Raw genomic sequence first — 18612 nt, forward strand, 5'->3', positions numbered from 1 at the left:
CTGTAATCTTATAGATTACAGTACTGTATGTAAAAAAAACACACCCCCCTTGTCCCTAGTGGTCTGTCCTGTGTCATGCATGTCATTTTATATAATAAAAATGTTTCTTTCTCCCTGAAAACTGTAGATTGTCCATAGCAACCAAAAGTGTCCCTTTATGTCAAAAATGGTTTTAGATCAGCTAAAAAACAGCGATAATAAATTATAATCACTTGCAGAATTGTGCGATAGCGATTTGTGGGGAAATTCGTCATAAAAAAATAAAAGTAATGACAGCGACAATTCTGCAACTGAGCAAATTTCTGTGATTTTGATTTGATTACATTATTGAATAATTTTTATTATAATTATATTATTATTTGTTATAATTATTTATAATTATTTATTATATTATAATTTATAATTTTGTTTTTAAAAAAATGTCATACCCGGGATGCCTATTAGAAGCTTGTTTGGTCAGATTTAAATGAGTTATTCCTAAAAATCACAGGCCTACAATATAAAACGCCAAATTTCCTTGCAAATAATGGTACCGCTTTCAGCATGTTTTTTCTGAAAGAATCATACCGCCAGGGAGGTTAATATATACAGCTATATACACTCCTTATCTTCCTCCAGCACTTCACTTGCTTGCAAAACAGACTCAGCTGAGACACTTTTTAGTAAATCTGGCAAAGCAAGAGCCTTTTACAGGCAGGGACCCTGAGCTCCTTTAGTTGTGTAGCAAAGTCCAGTGTCCAGCTTATCCACTGATCCCAGCACCACCTCTTCGGGCACTGCCAGCCTGGCTGCAGCTGCCCCATTCACTAGCCCTCCTGGCTACTTCTCCTCAGTCCTCCCAGACTGACACTCTTCTTACAGTCATTCCAGACTGCACACTCACCAGCTGGTGGACTTCTCCTGGAGAAAAAAACGTCTGAAGCCAAAAACAGCAGCTGTAAAAACGTCCAAAAACATCCAGTGTGCATGAGGCCTAATAGTGAAGATTTGGCAGATTTGGAAGTCTCTTCAGGTTGGGGGCACCCTCAAGGGCCACCAACAGCAGAGGCTCTCCTGGGTCTCTTTCTACTCATTGGCTAAGACAGCAACGGGAGCTATTGGCTCCCACTACTGTAAATCACAGCCAGTGTGCCAATAAGAAGAGAGCTGGGGTGGAACTGTGCTCCCTGTGTGAACGGACACACAGAGCAGTGGCTCAAGCGTTAGCCTGCTTGGGTACCTACATAGCAGGCTGCTTGCTATGGGGGCACTCAGCAGGAGAAAGCGCCCAGGAGTGCCGACAGGGATCCCGAGAAGAGGACCGGGGTTGCTCTCTGCAAAACCACTTCACAGGGCAGGTAAGTATGACAAGTTTGTTATTTAAAGAAAAAAAAAAAAATCTTCCTTTAACCACTTGCCGCCCGCCAATGACAGATTGACGGCGGCAAAGTGGTTGTAGAATCCTGACTGGACGTCATATGACGTCCCCGGGGGCGCGCATTGCGGCGATCGTTGTTGCAGGGTGTCAGTCTGACACCCCGCAACACCGATCTAGGTAAAGTGTCTCTCACGGAGACATTTTACCACGTGATCAGCCGTGTCCAATCACGGCTGATCACGATGTAAACAGCAAAAGCCGGTAATCGGCTTTTCCTCACTCGTGTCTGTCAGACGCGAGTAGAGGAGAGCTGATCGGCTGCTCCTCTGACAGGGGGGGTTTGTGCTGATCGATTATCAGCACAGCCCCCCTGAGGATGCCCACTGGACCACCAGGGATGCCCACTGGACCACCAGGGATTCCACTAGATCACCAGGGATTTAAATCAAAGGTATGCCACCCTAGACCACCAGGGATGACACATAATGGATGCCAATCAGTGCCACAATGGATGCCAATCAGTGCCCACAATGGGCATCACTGATTGGCAGGCATTGTTTGGCACTGATTGGCATCCATTAGTACAACACATTAGTTAGTGCCCATCTATGCCCATCCATGCCGCCCATCAGTGCCCATCCATGCCACCTATCAGTGCCCATACGTGTCGCCTATCCCTGTCGCCTATCCCTGCCCATCCGTGCCGCCCATCCGTGCCGCCTATCCCTGCCCATCCGTGCCGCCTATCCCTGCCCATCCGTGCCGCCTATCTGTGCCCATCTGTGCCACCTATCCGTGACGCCCATCAGTGCCCATCCGTGCCGCCCATCAGTGCCCATCCGTGCCCATCATCAATGCCACCACATCAGTGCCACCTCATCGGTGCCCATCAGTGCCACCTTATCAGTGCCAGTCAGTGCAGTACCATCAGTGCCCATTAGTGAAGGAGGAAACGTACATATTTACAATGTTTTATAACGGAAACAAAAAAAATGTTTTTTTTCTTCTACATTTTCGGTCATTTTTTATTTATTTTTTGCAGAAAATAAAAATCCCAGAGGTGATCAAATACCACCAAAAGAAAGCTCTATTTGTGGGGACAAAATGATAAAAATTTAGTTTGGGTACAGTTTAGCATGTCTGCGCAATTGTAATTTAAAGTACAACAGCACTGAAAGCTAAAAATTGGTCTGGGCGGGAAGGTGTATAAGTGCCCTGTATGGAAGTAGTTAAGGAAACTATCAGTCTTGGTGGAAAATCCAATCAAATTTGGCCAAACTGATTTTTTTTCTCGTTAGTTAAAATAATTTTATTCAAATAACAGATGACTTGAAATAAAATCTACAAACAATTTCCTGTTTATCACTAAGAGCATGGCCAATATAAATCTTTACTCAAATCTTGTGACAGTGGCATGGTAACAGCAAAACAACATGGTGGCACATAGGCTGCAGGGGCGTCCCTAGGGGGGGGGCCAGAGGGGGCCCTGACCCCCCCAACATCATGCTGTGCCCCACCATGTGCCCCCCCCCCCCCCCCCCCCAAAAAAAAAAATTTTTTTTTTTTTTGCAATTTTTGTATTTTGCTCCCCGAGAGGGAGAGCGTCCCCAGTCAGCTCTGCGGGGATTCCTCCCCCTCCCTCTGCTCGCCATCACTGCATAATGCGAGCGCTCACACAACCAGATATTCTAGCCTGGACCGCAGTACACTGTAATCACTGAACTACATTATCTCCATCCCTTCTCTCTCCCCCCCATCTGTCTCCCTCCCCCTCCTGTTCTTTCAAAACATTCACAATTTACTTTCACTTTCAGTTAGGCAGATAATATACGATGCAAATTTCTTTGCTGCATCCACAGATTGCAGGAAAGAAACTTGCATGATTCCCCCATCAACAGACAGTGGTGACAGGGGAATATCCCTCCTGCCCAGCAATTATATTCTCCCGACAAACAGTGATTATCACCAGTGGCTATACAGCAACCACTAGTGATAATTATAAGAGAATCTGCTAATTAATGGTTCAAATCTCAGCCAGTTCCTGCTGAACCAGCTGAGATTTAAACTGTCTATGGCTGGTCTTAGCTCTTAGGCAGCCCATACATTGATTAGCACTGTGGAGTGTCGGCTTCCTGGCGGGATCGGGCATGTGGGATTTCAAACACACCCGAGCCCATCTCTATTGGTTGTAGACAGTTGAGCTCCCTGCAGGTTGCTTAGCAGCAGTGGACCCTTCTCTGACATGCTGATCGGGATGCAATCCAGGTGAAGCTCTTATTAGATCTGACTGGGAGCATCACCTGGATCACATGCCGATCAGCATGTCAACAGAGAAGGGTATACAGCATTACTGCTGCTAGGTGACCAGCTGGGGGCTCGGCTCTCTATAACCAATAGTGCCAGCCTTCCCCTGCATGCACCCATAATGTCACCAGCACTAGGTCCTAATAGACTGCCGTCGCTGCCAAGGAGACAGATGCCAGACCAGCGCTGTAAAAGGCAGGGACAGGACAGCTGGGGATCCCCACTGTGGCAGAACCCCAGGGCCCGGTGGCAAGACAACCTTTGCAACAATGATAGTTCTCCCACTGCTTTGGACCCTTATATTTTCTTGGTGTGCTGGTGACATATATCTCTTGTTTTCTGCCACCCTGGGGGGCCCCAGTATAGTAGGAAGGGAGCTCACTGCAGAACATATGAAAGGGCCCATAGTGGGATCGTAGTAAAGGGCCCCAGGATATATATATATATATATATATATATATATATAATTGCATTTTATAGTTGGCCCCCCTACTTTTGTCCCTGTCCCCCCATGTGCCACCCCTAAATATGAAAGCTGGAGACGCCACTGATAGGCTGGCCATACATAGCTTGAACTGCGGTCAAAATTCAAGCTGTTGGTGGGGCTGTTGGCGCCACTCAGCAAAGAAACTTCAAGCTGAAAATCAAAGGAGTCGGGTGGAAAATTCTCGGCTGAACAGGGACTGAAGTCAGTCAGATGCGGTCAGTGTTCAGGTAGTCTGACAGCTGCAGGAGCAGTGTCTGTCACAATACAGTAGGGGGTAGGGGAGATTCAACCACCCATACTTTTTAGCATGGATGAGGAAATTAACTAATTGAGAATTTAAGTCACATGCATGACTAGAAAGCAGGTACAGTAATCAATATAACCACTTAAAAAAACAATACAAATGAATTAAAGCACTAGAAGACAAGTGCACTTTAGGAAACCCAGGATGTGACAGTGATTACCTTATTCTTTATCTCATCTCTCATACTCTGAAATTCGTGCTTAGCTTCACTCTCATTTTCCAGTGTGTTCTGTTCCATGGCTAGGATCACATTCTGTATACACAGCATCTCTTTGTTTTCTTGCTCCATGATCATCTTTCTGGTAAATAGAGAAGTAAAATACATTTAATGCTTGTAAAAGCTGTATTTAATTATCTGTTGTATTTTTTGCGCTGCCTTTTTTCTTCCTTGTTAAATAGTATTAATGGCTGGCATAGATGTTTAAGCAGGGTTAAGTTCAGGGGTGCGCTCTTTGTACAGACTGCAGGGTTCAGGAGTACATTATGTACAGAGTGCAAAGTTGAGTAGTGCGTTCTGTGCCTAGTTTAGTTTAGGGTTGTGTTATGTACAGATTGCAGGGTTTAGGGGTGCGCTATGCACAGTGTGCAACCCAACCACCGCCACCCACAAAGCTTCCTTGCATCTCCCTCTACCCACCTTGCCTGGCTCTAGTACCTTCCTCTGTAGGTGGATCGTTCTCTCTCTCAGATTCTGGAGATCGGTCCAGCATTAAATGTGTGCAGAGATCTATTAGTTTCAGGAGCTGCCGAGAGCAAAGCTGTTGTGTTTACATGTGACAACAGGAGCGGAGGATGAAAGCCAGAAATGGCGGAGTGGCGGAATGGAATTTCGCCACATGCCAGCTGCAAAATTGGGTGCAAGGGCCACATGACAAGGCCTGGAGGGCCAGATTTGGCCCACAGGCCTTGTGAAATATGTACCTTAGAGTAGGTGGTAAGCCCTGCGCCTTCCCCCCCCCTGCAACTCCATGGCTGCATTTAATGGCAGTTCTTGCTTCATAAAAGTGTATGCAGTGTCAGTAAGAGTTATAATGTAGCAATGATGTTATTGCTATACTGTAATTATTTGGCTTATTCGCAGCAGAGATCTGCATATATGTACAACCCCAATTCCCAAAAAATTGGGATTCTGTGTCTAATCTACATAAAAACAATGCAATGATTTGCAAATCTCAAAAAATAAATAAAAAAATACATATTTTATTAACAATAGAATACATGCAATATTTTAAGGAAAAAAAAAAAAGGTAATTTAAAAATAATTGTTGGCAGCAACAAAAAAAAAAAGTTGAGCATCACCTCTTTTTTTTACAACACTGAGTAAGGTCTGCGCTATGAAGACGGTTTCTCTAAGGGCTATATGCTCAGCCAGGAAGTTTGCCAGGATCAGGGCCTTTAGGACACTCTGGCAGCTTGCTGCTCTAGATGGGATCACTTTTAGTTCAGTTTTAGGTAAATGCTGAGCCATGAAGACATCTTCTCTAAAGCCTCGTACACACGACCGAGGAACTCGACGGGCGAAACACATCGCTTTCCTTGTCGAGTCCAATTTTCTCCATTCCATTTTCTCCATTCCCGTCAAGGAAATAGAGAACATGCTCTCTTTTTGGCTCGTCGAGTTTCTCGACAGTTTCCTCGACAAAAAAATATCTCCCAGCAAGTTTCTTGCTGGTTTTTGCCGAGAAACTCGGTCGTGTGTACGAGGCTTGAGTTTTTTCTTTCCTCAGACGGGAAGTTTGCCAGGATCTGGGTCATAGGCTACGAGGGATACATTGGTGGCCTGCAGCTCCGGGTGTGATCACCTTCAGTCCAGTTGGAGTAAGGACTGAGCCATGAAAAACTATATCCTCAGTCGGGAAGTTTGCCAGGATCAGAGCCATAAGCTACAAGGGACTCTTTAGTGGCCTGCAGCTCCATAAAGAATCGCTTTCAGTCCAGTTTTTAGTAAAGGTTCAGTCATGATGGCAACCTGTCTGAGGGCTTTATCCTCAACCAGGAAATTTGCCAGAATCTGGGCCAATAGGCTACGAGAGACCCTTTTTTTGGCATTCTGCCTAGTCCGGGTAGTGTTAATACCCATACTGGGATGCAATCCGAGGTAGCTTTGGAATCCTATGAGAACAAAAGTATTATTCTCCTCATGTGCAAGACCACAAAGGATAATTGGCTCAATGTCCTGGATACTAGAATACTCTGAGCATGCTCACATGGGGCCACTTTGTTTGGAGATCTAGGTCATCTCTTTGAAACTCTCTCTATCAAAACCAGAGGGAAGGAGATATCATCCAGAATTTTCGCTGGATGAGTAATGTCAGCTAGCCAACTGGCATATAGGGCTTAAGGCTTGGTTCCTATGGAAGTGATGACAACATACTCAAACAGGAGTGTGAAGACTTCATAGGCTCCCTGTAACAGGGCACCAGGAATACGTGTGGGGTGATGACATGGTCCTCCACTAAGGCTGTTCTGGCTCAATGTGGTGTGAAGCTAGCTTCTTTATCCTGTTAATTGTTAGCCATAAGCTTTCTATTGGTTAAGTGCTATGATTGAATCCTTACTTTTTTTGGCATCCCATCCTTTTTTTTTTTGGGCTAGTTAGTCCCTGAACATATGCTGCCATGTAGTCAGTCAGGAAAATAGAAAAATTCCTATCAAATACCTACCTTAATTTTTCTTCCCTTTCCATGACAGCATGGATACCCTCCCAGTGTCATGAGTAGGCTAGTTACAGAACAGACATTTATGGGAGTGGGGACACTTCAAATTTGGGGGCCTGTCAACATAGAAATTAGTCTTTTGTTGGTCATCTTGGTTCTCAGGCAGTTCTTTATCAGTGACAATTTCCTGACAACCTTTCTCCCAAGCAACTAGCGACCATCATGCTCAAATATATTCTTAGAACTACAGTAACACCTGGAAAGGTATCATCAAGCCCTTCATCATGTAATAAAACTCCCAGTTGAGATAGAGTAAGACTGGCCATACACCTATAGATTATCTGCAGATTTTCTATGGTCAGATGGAAAAAGTGGAACACATTCCTCCATCTACGCTGATCTGTGTGGATGGAAGAATCTCCCACTGGCCCAGGCTTCCAGATCTTGCTAGTAGGCCCCACTGGCTCTCACAATACCTGAACATTCTGGATTGGGTGCAGGCATTGTTTAGGTTGAGAGCCAGCGGGGCCGACTAGCAAGATACTGAAGCTTGGCCCAGTGGGAGATCCCTTCATCCACACAGTTTGGTGTATATGGAGAAATCTGTTGCACTTTTTCCGTCTAACCATAGAAAATCTGCAGATAATTCATAGGTGTATGGCCAGCTTAAGGCATTGCCAGAGATGGACAAAGGCTTACAGCAATTTCCTAAACACACACACTACTATAGTGTAGAGGGAAAATACGTTTTGTTTTTTTTACATTAAGAAAGTCTGGGGCCCCCTCTGGCAGGGGGGCCCAAAGCAATTGCCCCTTTTATCCCCTTATAAATCTAGCACTGGCAGTCTTTTGTGTTAGAAGTGAAGGCAGTGTTTTTTGAACTTATGCTGCCAGTTCATCAGGGAAGGTTGAAAATTATGGTAAGTATTTGATTGGAAATCTCTTCTGTTATTTATGGATCTATGCATGAGCCTTGACTTCTGCTTTTAGATTCTAGAAATGTGCAGTTCATATTTCTTTCCAGTAGATGTCAACACTGGATCATATCTTGCATCCCTGTATTTACATCTTGACCACAGAACCACATTTCTCAGCCTATAACTTTTACATGGACAAATCAATCTGTCATAACCATAAAATGTTTTAAGGAAACATTAACATGCTAAGACCACAAAGTAAGCCACCAATAACAACTAAATTTACCTTTATTGCAATGGAGAAGATCTATATTGTTTTGCCCTGAAAATATTATTGATATAATGCAGCTATCCAGCAGCTTCCAGGAACAAGAAAACTCATTCAGTGCTATACAGGGGGTCAGCAACTGCGCTAAATTCAGAAAATCCAATCTATTTACCTAAGTATTATAGGCGATTGTTACAGTCATATCAAGCACACTTGTCCATGTGGGACTATAGTCTCTTCTAACTTTATTTAACCACCTCAATACAGGGCACTTTCACCCTCTTCCTGCCCAGGCCATTTTTTAGCTTTCAGCGCTGTCACACTTTGAATGACAATTGCGCGGTCATGCAACGCTGTATCAAAATACATAAATTTCCCCCCCCACAAATAGAGCTTTCTTTTGGCGGTATTTGATCACCTCCACGGTTTTTATTTCTTGCGCTATAAACTAAAGAAGAGTGACAAGTTTGAAAAAAAACACAATATTTTTTACTTTTTGCTATAATAAATAACCAATTTTTTTCCTCAGTTTAGGCCGATACGTATTCTTCTTTATATTTTGGTAAAAAAATAAATTGCAAATAAGCATATATTGATTGGTTTGCGCAAATGTTATAGCGTCTACAAAATAGGGGATAGATTTATAGCATTTTTATTATTATTATTTTTTTTTCTACTAATGGCGGCGATCTACGATTTTTATTGTGACTGTGATATTGTGGCGGACATATTGGACACTTTTGACACTATTTTGGGACCATTCACATTTATACAGCGATCCGTGCTATAAAAATGTAGTGATTACTGTATAAATGTGACTGGCAGAGAAGGGGTTAACACTAGCTGGCGATCAAGGGGTTAAATATGTGTCCTAGGGAGTGATTCTAAGTGTAGGGGGAGAGGACTCACAAGGGCAGGAGACTGATCAGTGTTCCTCTGCACAAGGAACACACCATCGGCCTCCTCTTACCTGACAGGATGTGGATCTGTGTGTTTTTTTCAAACACAGATCCACGGTCCTGCTCCGTTACTGGGCAATCGCGGGTGCCCAGCGGACATCACTGCCCCCTGGTACGAGCATCGGGTTCCCAGTGACGCGGCAGGAGCGTGCGCCCCTAGTGGCCTGGGACGTCATTGTAACGTTACGCCGGATATTTGAGAGTTAGGATCTCAACTGCGGAGACTACTCAGTTTCGGACCCAGGTTTCACTCTCTTGTGTGCAGAGAGTTTGGAATCCTACCATCACAGTCTCAGTCAAGAAACATGGCGCATATTCCTTCATAGGCGCCATTGAAGACTCAAACAAATAAGTATAAAGTCCAGGTAGAACTGATACTAGTTAAATGCAGAAGTAGCCGAGCATGCGTGGCATGTAAATAACCTTAACGGCAAAGTCCTCAAAGTAATAGGTAGTATATGTGCCCACAATAACATTTGAGAAGGAGGTACTTAGGCATGAAAGACTTCCGTTTATACTTGGTGACTTAAAATGTAGAAATCATGGCAGGATCCTTATTAGAAGTACCAAACATAGAGAGACTATGGCTGCAGCAATTCCTGGTATAGTTAGCATACATAATTAGCAGGCAGGGCAGTTCACAGGATAGTAATGCATAACAACATCAGGGTACTTGCGACACTGAAGTGAATGATGCAGGCATAAGGTCAGGCTCCAAGGGTCCAGACGGGTAAGGCTGGTGAAGCAGGCAGTGGAGACTCCTGGTCCAGGTCAGGAAGTTGAAGTTCAGAGCAGGTGCGTCTGCATACCCAACCAACAGAGGCGTTGTGTCAGCCAAAATAAAGGAACACTTCCTGGTTAGTGCTAGGAGCTTAAATAGGCCGCCCAGCAGCTTGACAGGAAGTCACAGGCTAATTAGAAAGAAGGAAGTAACTATAGTTGAACTTCGAGTGAGAGACTCTTCAGGAAGAAGGTTTGGGAAGGAAGTAACGGATGAGAGTTAACTGGGAAAGAAGCACAATTGTATTTAGTGCAAAATTGTTCGTGAGACGTTACAGTCATATGACTCCCGCCCAGAACAAGAGCCGCACCGTCTAGCCATCATTTGGCGGGCGGCAAGAGGTTAAAGTGGAACTTCAGTCATTTTTTCATCTTTCCATCTATTAAATCTTCTGCCCTTGTTGTTTTCATTTTGTATAGTAAAACTTTTTTTTTTCTGCCAGTAAATACCTAGTACAGCCCACTTCCTGTTTCTTGTCTGGTAAAAAGCATAGGCTTATGATATCAAGCACAGCTCTCTCTCACTCTAGTGAATGTTTGCCAGGAAGGAAGCGGGGATGAGTCATAAGAGGGACAATGAGAGCTGCAGAGCTGGAGGTGTGTCTGTCTAAATCCAGGAAGTAAATAGGCAGCAGTTTCAGCTGCCCACAGTTTAAATGGATGCAGCCAGACTCAGTGGAGGGAGATTTCTGCAGCAAGACGGGAGGGAGCTTGTCCCAACGTGACAGAATTTCCTTCTGTAGCTCTCTGGTGTGAAATTGGGCATTCGGGACCGCCTCGAAAGAGGCCACCATCAGGCCCAGAACCCTCATGCAGAATCAAAGAGACGACCACTTCTGGGTCGACAACCACTTGACCTCAGATTGCAGGGTCTTCAGTCTTATCCGTCGGGAGGAAAACTCACGCCTCCGCAGAATCCAGGACCAGTCCCAAGTATTCCAGACTCTGGGACGGAACTAACACTGACCTCTGGACATTCAGAAGCCAGCCGAACTCTTGGAGAGTCTGACACGTAATAGACACGTCCTCTTCTAACTCTGAGCCTGAGGAAGCTCGCAGGAGAAGGTCGTCCAGATATCCCACAATAGCGATCCCTCGCTGCCTCAGCAGGGCTACTATCGGGGCGAGCACCTTGGCTAAAATCCGTGGTGCCGACGCCAAGCCGAACGGGAGGGCCACAAATTGAAAATGATCCACCCCGACCGCAAAGCGCAGAAAACTCTGGTGCCTTGAGCATATGGGAACATGCAGGAACGCGTCCATGATATCCAAGGACGCCAGAAAGTCCCCCTGATGCAATGCTGCCATTACCGAGCAAATCCACTCCATCTTGAACTTTTGCACCTAGACAAAACAATTGAGGGCCTTTTAAGTCCAGGATTGGATGGATCCCTCCCTACTTGGGGACCACCAACAGATTGGAGTAAAACCCCTGAAACTGTTCCATCGAGGGAACCAGCACAATCACTCCCCTGTTCAGTAGATCCTGGACAGCCCTTGACAAATCCTTCCGGTAATCCAGAGGAAGCTGGAGGTTGGAAGAAAAAAATAATCTGTTTGGTGGACAAGAGAGAAACACTATCTTGTACCCCGAGGAAACTACTCCGCAAACCCAACGGTCGAAAAGAAGGGACCTCCACCGAGCCACGAATTTGCGAAGCCGGCCCCCCACCCGAGACACGGGTGGGGGCAGACCTTCATGCGGATGCAGGTTTGTCCGCAGGCTTGTAAGGCTTGCGGCACCAGGTGCGCTACTGCCCCGCAGCGGGGGCCCAGCACCTTGCAAACTTTTTCTCGCCGCACTGGGCGCACGAAAAAAACGCTTCGGAGACAGTAAAGGAGGGCCCACGCTTACGGCGAGGCTCTTTGCCCTTCCCAGACTGTGGGAGCAGTGTGCTCCCACCACCCATGGCATCCTCAATGATGCCAACCAGGGATGCCCCAAAAAGCCGTTCACCCTTAAAGGGTAAAACCACCAAGGCCTACTATGAGGACTGGTCCGCAGGCAGACCAGCATTTCAGCCACACAAGGTGGCGCAGTACCACTGCATAGGCAGAAGCCCTGGAAAGCAAGGGGAGCGTATCCAGGACCGACTCACAGACAAATTTTTAGACCCTGAACCATTTGTTCAGCCAGGTCCTTACCGGCCTCGGAAGCACCCTGTGCCTCCAGATCCTGCAGCAAAAAGCTTTGCCCTACCAGTCAGAGTCTGTGACACCAGAGCCCCGGACAAAACCGGTCTCACAGCCGAACCCACTACTGCGAAGATGGAGCGGGCCACAGCCTCCACTCTCCTATACGCGGGGTCTTTAAAGACAGGAGCCCCATCCATAGGCAATGTGGTGGCATTGCTCAACCTGGACACGGGAGGATCCACGGACGGAGGAGAGACCAATTTTTTCTAAAAAAGTCCTCCTCAAAGGGATAACGGACCGCAAAGGCAAAAACAGTCTGCGGTGTATCCCATTCCTTGTACAACAAACTGTCCTAAAAAGGAACACAAGGAAACACTGTTTCAGTGCGTGGCGGTTTTGCGGGCCCCAAAAGGGACTGGCACATCAGGTGCCCCCGCCATATCCTCATGTCTGAGTATCACGCCCGCAGAAATAATAGCTCCAACAATTCCTATCAGCAACCGACCCTGAAGCAGAGTTGTCCTCACTGTCCGTGTGGGTTAAGCCCGCATCATCTGACAATACAGACCAGAGGCAGATGTCAGAGATATCCCCAGAAGCAGGCTCAGGGAGGGGGCACTTTTTACCCCCCTTCTGGGCACTAGCTGCTTCAAACCTGGTGAGAAAAGCCTCCAGGACAGCCAACATTGCCTCAACAGATGTGGCAGGGGGAGGGGCATCAAGGGTTAACTCAGGTATTGCTGGGGAAGAAGTACCTGGCTCAGGCTCCATAATGCCCCACCGCTGTGTCACCCAAACTGCAAGGCAGAAACACCCACCGGTCAACCCCTGGCCGTTAACAACAGAGGTAGAGGCCCCCAGGGAACTCACCACCCCACCCGGTGCAGCGCGAGCTGAGAAAAGTCTGAGGTGTGCTGAGAAGCCGGCTGCGCTGCGTCTGTCACCTCAGGGAGATACGCTGTCTTTTTGCAGCGCTAAAACGGCCGCACGAGGCCAAACGAAATCCAACTTGGCTGCCGAATGTGAAAAAAGCACCATAGGACCACAGGAAAATGGCCGCCGAGCCATATAAAGCGTGACCACAGCAAAATGGCCGCCGTTGTGCATTTAAAAACACCAGAATGACACAGCACAGCACAGATTAAACAGCGCAGCACACAAAAAGACCAGCAAGTGAACACACACAGCCCCGGCCGCTATACACACAGGCCCCGGTGTAATAAAGAGACCCCAGAAAGCCCCCCTCACAGCCGCTACCCAAATGGGAAAGGAGGGAGAGGAATTAAGGGAGAGAGGAAAGCAGGGCAAACCCTCAGTCGACCTCCCAGGGGAAAATTCCAGCCATACCACCTTACCTGAGCAAGGGGCCACTACTTACCCGTCCTGCGACCACCGGCTGGAGGTATCCCAGACAGAACCAACGTCCGCTAAACGGCATGGCTGTCGGCCAGACACACTGTGACAAAGCCATAAAGACCGGTCATATATGTGCCCTAGAACAAAATGTTCCCCCGGCCGCCCCTGGAGCAAAGGGACCTGTCGTGGACGACCCAGAGCTGAGCTGAGGGCCAGCACACGCTCGATGGCCGAACATGGGGGGACTACAAGAGTCAAGACCCAGCCTGTCACCCAGTCGGCAGTTGATAGAAGAATCTCAGGATCCAAAAATGCAGGAACAAAACAATAAAAAGCGAAAAAATCACAAGAAAAAAATCTCCAGAGTACAGGACTCCAGAGTGCCTGTCTTCTCCTGAGGTTAGGCAGAGAAAAAACTGAGGCTGCTAAAGCAGGGTGTGGGTTATACCCGGGGAGCCACGCCCCCTGGGAGGAGCTGCACTGAGGAAAGTGTTGTTAACACTTAAAGTGCTTTTTTTCTGCCTAACTCTCCTGGAAGGAAGCGGATATAACCCTAAGGTCAAAGGCTGCTGTGTCCATCCATGAACGGAAGAGAAATTGAACCGATAGACGCCTAACCGATAGGTCAAAACCGATCGTTAGTATGCAAAAGCATCTGTTAAAAACCTGTGCATGCTCAGAATCAAGTCGACACATGCTTGGAAGCATTGAACTTAGTTTTTTTCAGCACGTCGTTGTGTATTACGTCACCGCGTTCTGACACGATCGGTTATTTAACCGATGGTGTGTAGGCACATCAGACCATCAGTCAGCTTCATCGGTTAACCGATGACAACGGTCCGATGGACTGATCGTGTGTATGAGGCCTCAGATGCTGCGCTGTCTGACATCAAAGTCTGCTCAAAGACTATGACCTCATGAACTTTAACCACTTGCTTATGGGGAACTTAAACCCCCCTCCTGCCCAGGCCATTTTCAGCTTTCAGCGCTGTTGCACTTTGAATGACAATTGCGCGGTCTTGCTACACTGTACCCAAATTAAATTTTTATATTTTTTTTCATACAAATAGAGCTTTCTTTTGGTGGTATCGCATACATATTTTTTCTGCACGGGAAAAAAACGACATGACATTATCATTGCTGTGAATAGGGCACATAACTGACATGCATGAAAACAGATGTCAGTTTTGTCATCAGTTTCCATCAATTTCCACGCATGCATGGTGTGAACGACCCCTAATTGCTTTGTAGGGCATTTATGCTCTGTTTTGCATTAGTCAGTTGATCGTACCCCCAAAGTATTTATTTTTCATTGTATTTTATATAGAAAGTATTTTTTTCAACAAAACACTTTTCTTATCAGTTAATTATCTGATACATCTCCTATCTGGGGGGGTCATATATTTAATGCATTTTTAGAACAGTAAGGTATTAGAAGAGCTTTGTCCACTTCACATCGACCTGGCTTGGCAATACCTCCAGGACCAGCGCACCACTCGATTTAAAAAAAGGGGTGCCAGCTGACCCAGGGCCAGGACTGGCACTAGAATTACTGGCATTATTTGGCTAAAGCACGATTATACGACCTTTGCCTGCTTATCAGGTAACTAAGAAAAATAATACCCCCCATTCCCTGGCAATCCACAAACCTTTCTGTATCAAATTCCTGCAACACAGTATCCAGTTCTTGTTGATATTCTTCCTGTAGCAGATCAAGACGTTCCCTCTGAAGCTCCAATAGCTGGTCGATGTTCTGGAGGTGACCCCGCAAGGCATGTGTATATTGCTCATCTGCCTCCTCTACATCCTTTATTAGAGACTATAAACAAAGGATCAGATTTATTTATACATAACACACTGTATATACAATATATACAATTTGCCCAATTAGAGCTAATAAAATGTGTGCCATGGGTGTAGGCTGCATCATTTTGTAAAGCTTTTCCTTTTATTCACCCTGTACAGCACAGGTGTCAAACACAAGGCCCGTGGGCCGAATCCGGCCCTCCAGGCCATTTCATGTGGCCCTCGCACCTCTCCTGCAGCTGCAGGTGAGCTCCAGCCCTCCTCTGGTCCTCCTCCAGACCCTTACTTTCTGCTTTCAAGCAATGCATCCAGCTTCTTCCCAGCAGCAGTATAAGGAAAGGGGGTGTACTGTGATGTAAGGGAGAGTGGTGGACTCAACTTCTGATGGTGGGGTGGCTCATGACATCTAAGTGGGGGGGATGTGCTGGACATCTAATCTTACAGATACAACCGACCCTTTTGAGGTTAATCATAATGCTGATGTGGCCCACGATGAAATTGAGTTTGATACCCCTGCTGTACAGTATAGTAAATGCTGAATGTCCAGCATTGAGACTCACATTTGAAGTACACTGATCATAGAAGGTTGTTTGCCTGACATCTCATTCCTTGAGAAAATGTCTTGCATGCTGTGATTGGAGGAGGGGAGATTGTGCTGTTCATCTGCACCTCCTCATTAAAATACACTTTTACATAATATGCAAAAGGGTGACTTTAAGGTAGAGCTGCACAATTCTGGATAAAATGAGAATCACTATGTTTTTGCTTAGAATAAAGATTGGGATTCTCTCACGATTCTGATGAACTTTTTTACTAAAGATATACAACCCCTGGACATTAGGTTATCAAACAAGATGGCAATAAAATAAAACATAATACTCTTTGCTTCAAACAAACAAGATGGCAATAAAATAAGACATAATACTGCCTGAACTGCCTAGAAACTACTATAATCGCCCCTTTGTACATGTACTGATAAGATAACACAGAGGAGAGTTCAGGGGCAGCTGAAAAAAATGCCCAACTGCTCTTAAACATCCGTTTACCAGCAGCAGTGTACATGAGGCCTTGCCGATACCTACCACAACTTTTTTGTTTGCACTTCAGCTGTCAGCAATGGTACATGTGACTCCCATATGACAATGCTACATGGTTATTGGCTATTCACACACCCAGCGCTATCACATGGGGCAAAATGTAGAAGCTAAAGGGGTGGACAGCCGCACCTCACAAAAAAAAACCTTAGGTTGTCTTTTTTTTAAAAAATTGGATGGAAAATGCACTACAAATAACAGCAAAGGGTGGAATACATCCTACGCGTTTCGCACTGCGATCAGTGCTTAGCCATCCTTTTAGCTTCTACATTTTGCCTTGTGCATTGCCGGCACTCCTGGCCTCCTGAGCAGCTACTGATTGTCCTGCAGACCTCACATGGGGGTTGGAAGAAAGTCATCAACCACATGCAAGCTTGAATTTTCTATTTCAAGGGCTGCTTTTCATTCTGGCATGCAAGTAAAACTCCAAGGAAGCAAAGGGAAGAAAGAGAAATATAAGCCACTGAAGGGCCAGCTATTAAAGTGAACCTGTTTATTTACCCTTCAAGGTTCTAAGCATTTTGATGTGATTTTATTTACGCTTGTATGGCCATTTGACCTTTCTATGGTAAGCAATGAGTAGTGTTATATTTTGATATTTGTTTGCTTAAAAGATAGAATAGGTGGATTTATCCTGTTTACAGACAATGCTGTATCCTGGCCTAGACCATCAAGGCCCAGGCCTAGGGCAGCACTTTTCAGGGGGGCAGCACAGAAAGAGTCTGCTTCTGGTATGCGGGTGGCCGGCATTCCGCGACTGTGGGGGGGTCGCTGCTTCTAATTTTGACTGTCCTATCCCCCTGGACCACAAACCTTCCTCACTGTGCTCTATGTTTTCTGCTGCACCATTGCCATGGTTATATCTTCTTAGTCCTCTCCATCAAATTATCAGAAATTTGTGCTTAAAGTAGAACTATAGGCAACACTTTTTTTTCATTTTGGATGGAGAAGGGGGGGTTAGAGCCCAGTCAGTTTATTTTTTACCCTGTCCCATTGTAGAGATTTCCCTTCACTTCCTGCCCCATAGCCAAACAGGAAGTGAGAGGAAATCTATGCAAATTAAGGGAATCATTGCCCCCCCCCCCCACAGGCCCTCAAAATTAGGGGGTGCACAAGTTTAGTCAGGCCTAGGGCAGCACAAAACCTAAATACACCCCTGTTTACAGATATGAGCTGCTCACCTTGGTGACATTGTTCTTGCAATCCACAACTCTTTCAAAGGTCTGACTGAGTATCTCTATGTCTTTACGCAACTCCTTGACCTTCACCTCTCGCAGTACTGCACGCCACTGTACATTCAGCTTGTGTAGGTTAATGTTGCTATTCTGTTCCTCTTTAGCAAGCTTATCCTATACAAGGGGGCAGAAGTAAAAAAAATTACATCTGTTAGTCAAATCACATTCCTTCTTTAAAAGCAGATAGTACATTTACAGAAAAGAAGTCTTACAAATCATGAGGGATTAGAAGATGCAATATTCTAACTTGTTTAGAGAGAAAGAGAGGTTGATTTACTGAAACTGGAGAGTGCAAAATCTGATGCACCTCTGCATAGAAACCAATCCGCCTCCCATTTTTTTTTTTTTTTGTGAAAGCTTAAAGCGGAGGTTCACCCGAAAATCAACTTTTTGTCACTAGATCCAGCATACTGCTGACATCTGCAGTATGCTGGATTTTTTTTTTTTGTACTTATCGTTGTAGCCGTATCTCTTCTCCGAGCGGGGAATCCTTCGGGGAGTAGGCGTTCCTAAATCAAGCTCAGTTGATTGACGGGCTTGATAAGCGCATCACGCCATCCGGAAATAGCCGACGTGATTTTCCGCTGCTTACGGCGCCTGCGCCTGCCGTGTAGAGCTGACTGCGCAGGCGCCGTAAATTGCCGAGAGTCACATCGGCTATTTCCGGATGGTGTGACGCGGTATCCAAGCCCGTCAATCAACTGCGCTTTATTTAGGAACGCCTATACCCGGAAGGATACGCCGCTCCGTGCACTCTCCAGTTTTAGTAAATCCACCCCAGAGCGCAATGATTATTTTGTTCAGTTTGGTAAACCCTGGCAGTAAGGGCCCTTTCACACGGGACGGATCCGTGATTATCCGCCGTTCTTATGAATGGCAAGAACGCGTGACATCATCGACTACGACAAGCATGCGCTCGTCACATTCGATGCCGTCGCCGCCTTCTTGTTTT

The 18612-nt window shown here is 45.9% G+C and overlaps 1 protein-coding gene across 7 annotated transcripts in view; it reads right to left on the minus strand.

Annotated features, from left to right (window-relative positions):
• The window catches only part of CCDC65 (coiled-coil domain containing 65), a 53926-nt gene that overhangs the window by 20136 nt on the left and 15178 nt on the right, over nucleotides 1-18612 (minus strand). For all 7 annotated transcript variants that reach the window (XM_040341186.1, XM_040341182.1, XM_040341184.1 and 4 more), the window contains exons 4-6: nucleotides 17607-17774; nucleotides 15175-15344; nucleotides 4613-4751 (exon numbers count right to left, since the gene is read on the minus strand). In XM_040341186.1, the coding sequence (XP_040197120.1) occupies nucleotides 4613-4751; nucleotides 15175-15344; nucleotides 17607-17774 (477 nt within the window). The remainder of the gene's footprint in view (nucleotides 1-4612; nucleotides 4752-15174; nucleotides 15345-17606; nucleotides 17775-18612) is intronic.

This window comes from Rana temporaria, chromosome 2 (genome assembly GCF_905171775.1).
Source record: "Rana temporaria chromosome 2, aRanTem1.1, whole genome shotgun sequence".
Classification (NCBI taxonomy): domain Eukaryota; kingdom Metazoa; phylum Chordata; class Amphibia; order Anura; family Ranidae; genus Rana; species Rana temporaria.